At 52.1% G+C, this 6418-nt stretch overlaps 1 protein-coding gene across 3 annotated transcripts in view; it reads left to right on the forward strand.

Moving 5' to 3' along the window:
- TBC1D2 (TBC1 domain family member 2) overlaps nucleotides 1-5873 on the forward strand; it is a 45294-nt gene extending 39421 nt beyond the window's left edge. For all 3 annotated transcript variants that reach the window (XM_006911542.3, XM_025046560.1, XM_015589070.2), the window contains 4 exons: nucleotides 1418-1538; nucleotides 3904-4089; nucleotides 4891-5012; nucleotides 5319-5873. In XM_006911542.3, the coding sequence (XP_006911604.1) occupies nucleotides 1418-1538; nucleotides 3904-4089; nucleotides 4891-5012; nucleotides 5319-5520 (631 nt within the window). In that variant the 3' untranslated portion in view covers nucleotides 5521-5873. The remainder of the gene's footprint in view (nucleotides 1-1417; nucleotides 1539-3903; nucleotides 4090-4890; nucleotides 5013-5318) is intronic.
- The last annotated feature ends 545 nt before the right edge of the window (nucleotides 5874-6418 follow it).

Consider the following 6418-nt stretch of genomic DNA (forward strand, 5'->3'; position numbering starts at 1 on the left):
GAATGGTGGCCAGTGTATCACACATTTGCTGTCCCTGAACACATGACCTGTGAAGTGCCCTGCTCCCTTTTCCAGCTCTGAGAGGGCAGAATTTCCTGTTACCCAGGAGACTTGTATTGTTCTCTCCATCCACTCAGCTCAGATTCAGGAAAGTTTGTATAAATATTTTACCCAGGGTAAAAAGAAATTCTTTCCTGCCCTTACTAGAGAGATAAAAGGGGTTTCTTTTTAGTTTTGAGAGTGGAACCTGTTTCGTAAAAAAGCGTGAACCTCAGAAGAGGTTGGAGTTCATGAATCCAATCTAGTAAGAGCCCAAAGAAGCATAAATATCTGGACAATGACATGTGTTCTATAAGCCCATCAAGAGTGTGAGCCTTAACAATGCTGTAAAATGGCATCTCCCCAAAGGTGTTTAGCGGGTGCAGTGTATAAAAGGGGCTCCACTGCCCCACTGGACAGCCTTGGATTAGAGAGTCACACAGGGTTTTGTCACTGCAGGATTTCCAAGAGGCTTTGCTAAGATATTCTGTATCCTAAGCCTCTAAAAGGGAGCTAAGCTATACAGCATTCCCTAACCATCTTTGAATGTGGGATCTTGCGTTCGCTTAGCATCTTGACAGACAAGTGCATTTTGGGGGATATATTCTTGGATTGGCCCTGAAAGAGCTCTGCCAGGAAAGCTGGGAGAAAGAGGAAATAGTACTTCTTCCAGGCAGACTGCCCTGCTCAGCACTGTGGGTTTTTTCTTTCTTACCCTTGATTTCATCAGAGCCTCATGATAACTTTGGGGGAGCGGGGAAGCAAAGGAAGAAAAAAACTCTGTGTTTGAGCACCTAGTATATGCCAGACAGTGAGCAAGGCAAGGAAGGTCTGTCTTGTTCAGAATGTCTCGCAGCCCTGGAAAATAGCTATTGTTAATTCTACTTTACAGATGAAACTGAGGCTTGGAGAACTTAGCACACTTGCAGAGGTCTCAAGCAAAGCCTGTGGATATTAAGATGAGGGTAGCAAACATTTATAAAGCACTCATGTGTCAGGTCTTTTGCTTGGCATTTAACATGTGTTTAACTATGTTCATCCTCATAGCAGTCCTGTGATTATTAGGAGGACGCTGAGGCTCAGAGAGGCTAAGTAACTTGCCCAAGGTCACCCAGCAAGGAAGAAGCAGGACCAGGATTTACACCCAGGCAACAGGACTCCAGAACTCCTGCTCTAAGATAATCCCATTTGCTCCAGAAATCCCCTATGTAGTCCTCCCCAAAACCTTGTTCCTCTCACCCCAGGTACCAAGATCAGCCTGGTTAGGGACGGGGATTGGGCAGGACTTCCCTCCGGTACTCAAGGAGCCACTTCTGTGGGAAGCTGCCTGGCTGTGACTTCTGCATGTCACTCCAGGCCTCCTTCCCTCCCACACCAGGCTGGCGGCCATTGCTCTGCTGGTCCTGGATGAAGAGGAGAGTGCTTTCTGGTGCCTGGTGGCCATCGTGGAGACCATCATGCCAGCTGATTACTACAGCAAGACATTGACAGCGTCCCAGGTGAGCAAGGGAGGGAGAGGACTTAAGGACTGCTATCTTCAGGTCTGCTGCTGAGTTGCTCCTATGAGGCATGAGGCTCAGAGGGGCAAAAGGGCTAAAACTCCCCACAGGTCTGCTGCTGAGTTGCTCCTATGAGCCAGTGAATCTTAGAAAAGTTAAGAATCTCTCAGGCTTCCATTTATCCCTCTGTACAATGGGACTACTAGGGAGTTCCGGTGAGAGCTGATGACCTTTAGAATTGTTGGGGCCCTCCCCACGAGATAGACTGTTGTTATTCTAGTGGTGACATTATGTTATTAGAAACAGTTGGTTTCCTGGGGAGGGGAAGAGAGGAAAATCTAGTGTCACTTGTTATTTGCCAGTAAAGAATTTCAAAACAGGTCAGGTGGGGTGGAAGATGGGACTGGGAGGATGAAAGAGGTAATGATTCTTCACACACACTCATCACTTCCTACTGAGAAGCACAGCTGCCTTCATCATCTCATGACCTCCTCAACTGCCCTCTGAGCACAAGCCAGCCCTGGAGTCCAGTGGAGCTAAGTCAGAGTCGACCTCTCCAGTAATCAGCTGTGTGGCCTCGGCAAGTGACATCACCTCTCAGACCCCAGGCTTGTCTGGTTTTGAACTTCCTGGGCTTTTGAGAGGCTTAAATGCAAAGCCACTTCAAACCTCTTGTCTTTACTGTCCCATCTCTCCTGTCTCACCCAGTGTCTCATTCTGGCTGCATCAGCACCATCTGCTTTATGGAGAGAGGCCACCCAGAGGGAACTTTCTCACTTCCCACCCCAAACCTACTAAGCTATTACCTGCCTATTCATCCTGTTCTCCTTTCCTCTTGCAATTGCCCAAAACCACTTCCTCCTTCTGGAACATCCACCTGGGTGGGGAGGTCAGGACACAGTGGGTGTTCAGGTATGGAGGAGAAAGGTCAGGGCTAGAGATCAAGATTTAGATCAAGAAATAGGTGGTGAAGCAGGAAGGATGTATTTGGCTGCATGGAAGGGAGGCCCAACCTATTAGTGGCTTAAGTGGGGGATTATTCTTCTCAAGTAATGACAAAGCTGAAGGTTCGTTCTAGCTCTCTGCCATCCTAGCATATGACTTTCATCCTCCTTGTCATCTCGTGGTCACAAGATGGCTGTACCACCTCTGGCACTGTGTCCATGGTCCAGGGTGGAAGAAGCAGAAGGTAAAAGGCAAGAACTTGCTTCCTTTCAAACAGCTTTCCCCAACCCAGCAATTTCTGCTTACACCCACTGGTCAGAACAGTACCACTTGGCATCTCTAGTTGCAAGGCAGGCTAGGAAATATTTTATGTTCATGTTTCCACACCTCTAAAATTGAGTTGTGATGGGTTGTTTTTGTTTTCATTTTTTAGTATAGAAAATTTCAAATGTACAAAATAATCGAGAAAATGTAATATGAACCTCCATGTATCCATCATCCATCTAGTTTCAATAATTATCAATATAGGGAGGCCAGTGCGGTCTCATCTAAACGCCCACCCACTCCTCCTGTTTTGATGGTCTTGAAGTAATCCCAGACACATCAGTTTATCTGTAAATCCTTCAGAAGGCTCGGTGGCATCTTAGATTGAATGAATTACCCAAGATTTTGAGCTGGACACCAGGCCGCAACAGCCCACAGCTAACACCAGGAAGAGGATGTAAATGGAGGGGGAGGGCTGAGAAACCCACAGTTACAGGAAAGGAAGAGCAAAAGGAGACTTACATGGGCCTGTCCTGGAGGTGGGAGGCAAACCACAAAAGAATCGGGTCTTGGAGCCAGTGCTTGGAGTCAGCAGCCCAGTCAAGTAAAACAAGGACAGAGGCATAACAGTGACCACATCGAGAGGTCACTGGCAACCATTGCCCAGTAGCATCCCTCTTTAGGTTTCCTTGATGTCTGGGGTGGCAGGACAGTGTGACTCCCCCCACTACCTGCCGCCAGGACCTTTCCCCAAACATGCACTGAGCATCTTCTGCATGAGGCCCAAAATGGGTATAGAGAAGCAGCCATGTGTCAGGCAATACAAGTCTAAGCTCCTGCGTGGTATGAGGCTCAGAGGGGCAAAAGGGCTAAAACTCCCCTGGCCAAGACCTCAACAGTCCACAGAGACCTCTGTTTCAAAGCCCAGTGCTCCAACCGGGGAGCAGAGGAATGATGTGCTGCTCCTGTACCTTCTCCCAGCCAGGCTGGTCTCTAGCTCCTCCCTGCGCTCTGCACACCCTGGGCAGGGTGGGACCCATGCTGAGCAGCTCTAGGACTACGTGTAGACTGGCTGGGTGTGAAGGGGCAGGCAGGGAGCAAGGTAGCCCCTTCCCTGGGGCAGCAGCTGACTAGGGGCCCTCTCACCGGCCTCCAGGTGGACCAGCGGGTGCTCCAGGACCTCCTCTCAGAGAAGCTGCCCAGACTGATGGCCCACCTGGGGCAGCACCGCGTGGACCTCTCCTTCATCACCTTCAACTGGTTCCTTGTGGTCTTTGCCGACAGTCTCATCAGCAATATCCTCCTCCAGGTCTGGGACGCCTTCCTATATGAGGGCACCAAGGTAGGAGCAGGAGGGTCCTGGGTAAGTCCTGTCATCCTCTGGGTCTCGAGTCTGCCCCTGGAGAATGAGAGGATAGTGTCACCTGTCAGGCTGTTGAGGACATCTGGGAGTATGGCTTTGTAAACTAAAGTGCTTTGCACACGTGACAGGAAGTGGTGGTTCTGTCTCCAAAGATGCTTTCTAAAGTTATTGGCGGGCGGGGGGCTTTCCCTGGAGAGGAAGCTTGAGCATGCCCCAGAAGGCACATCCCTACTCCATCCGCTGCCCCTCCAGTCACCTGGGCTTCTCCTCTTCCTCCTGTTTGGACCGAGCCCTGGAATGGGAGATTGGCACTTGGATCTGGTCCCAGTTCTGCCCCTGACCTTGCTTCGGAGACCCTGGGCAGACCCTCCCCCCACCCTCCACCCCTGTTTCCACATGGTGGTTGATAACATACTGCACCCCACAGTTCACAGAGCACCCTCGAATTTCTTGTCTCATTCAATACCTGCTGATGCCCCATGTAAGAGAGTATCATTCCCGTTAGGCCTACCCGGGTCAACCCCTCGCCCAGGGTCCCAGAACAAGTCAAGGTAGAGCCAGGACTGCGCCTCAATCCCCAGAGTCCAAGCTGTGTCCCCCTGGGATTTCCAATCTCCCCCTCCCCTGTGGCCTCCCCACGCACACACGTCGCCTCCAAGGTTTCAACCTCTGCAGCCTGTGCAGGGACTCCCGCTCTGCCTGGTGTGTGGATTCTCTTCCCTCTGGGGATTACCTGCCCTGGTCCCCCATTCCCCACCTGAGCCCCCACTTTGCCCCCAGGTGTTATTCCGCTATGCCTTGGCCATTTTCAAGTACAATGAGGAAGAGATCCTGAGGCTGCAGGACAGCTTGGAGATATACCAGTACCTGCGCTTCTTCACCAAGACCATATGCAACAGCGGGTGAGAACCCACCCCTGCTCCTTCCACCCCTTCCACCGCTCCCACCACCTGCTTGTGCATCACCTCCTTCAGGAAGCTTCCCTGACCGTCCTTTCCTCAGTAGGTTAGAGTTCCCGTAGCCAGCCCTAAGCTTCCTCTGCCTCAGTACATTTGACTTTGGGTGGAAATTGTCTTCTTTTTCACCTTTCTTCTCTGGAAGGTCAGTTCCCTGAGGCAGGGGCCAGAGGCCTCAGCCATGTGGGCAGAATGAATGTAGGTGAGCCTGGGAAGGCACTGAGCTCCGGGCTGACTGTGCTCTCCCCGCAGGAAGCTGAGGAACATCGCCTTCAATGACATGAACCCATTTCCCATGAAGCAGCTGCAGCAACTGAGGACAGTCCACCGGGAGCGGCTGGAGGCTGAGCTTCGGGAGCTGGAGCAGTTCAAGGCCGAGTACTTAGAGACCCGGGCATCCCTAGACCCAGTGGTGCCCGAGGGTTGTACCAGCGAGGACGAGGGGGAGGCCTGACTCGGCCACCTGCACTCCCCAAAGCCTTTCTCACCTTCAGCCGGCAGGCCACAGGAGGATGGCCATGGCGCACTGGTCCAGCCCCGGAGCCTCATCACCATGTGACACTGGAGAAGTCCCTTCCTCTCCCTGGGCCTCAGCCTCCCACCAGAACATTATCTTCTGTGACACCACTGGCGCGGTTATCTCAAGCACATACCCAGGGATGCCGCCCCTTTCTCACCTCCTGTTCAGAGCACTTTAACACGCAGACAGCAAGAGTGCTGTCTTCATAGGGAACCTTGGACATTCTCTGAGTTTATCTGTATAAAACAATGGAAGTATAGGAAATAGTTCACAAGCTTTGGCACTGACACAGTTCTCAGTAAACACCTGTTTCTGGGGGAGCCCAGGGCTCCAAGGTGTCCACCACTAGGGCGTTCCCAGCCTAGGACATCCCTGGCTGCTGTTTCCATGGGCATCTCTGCTAGTCTCCCTCCCGGTTCCCTGAGGAGCTGGAGCCCTGTGCATTTAGGGCTTCTTTCTGGGCGACAGCACCTCTCTGACGCTGTGTGAGCCTGTGTTCCAGGCCCACCTACCATCTGCCGAGGCCTATTTCCTGAGCCTTGCACCTATGCTCTCCTTTCAGCTCAGCCCATTGCAGGGTGGCGGGAGTGGGGGGGTCCCAAGGAAAACCTCTGCTCAGCACCAAGAGGAACTTGGTGAGGGGGTTGAGCAGAGAGCCCTGGGTCAGACGTCCAGCCTCTGATCTCCCACCACCAACTTCGCAGGCCAGGGCAAGAAGAGTCACTTCTCTGAAAAATAGGTGATTGGAGAGTGAGGATAAGGCAGTGAGAGAGACAGAGCTGCAGCCTGTCACCAGGTCAGAGCGGGCTCCTATAGCACCCACTGTGCAGGA

Source organism: Pteropus alecto, unplaced genomic scaffold (genome assembly GCF_000325575.1).
Source record: "Pteropus alecto unplaced genomic scaffold, ASM32557v1 scaffold114, whole genome shotgun sequence".
NCBI classification, from domain to species: Eukaryota; Metazoa; Chordata; class Mammalia; order Chiroptera; family Pteropodidae; genus Pteropus; species Pteropus alecto.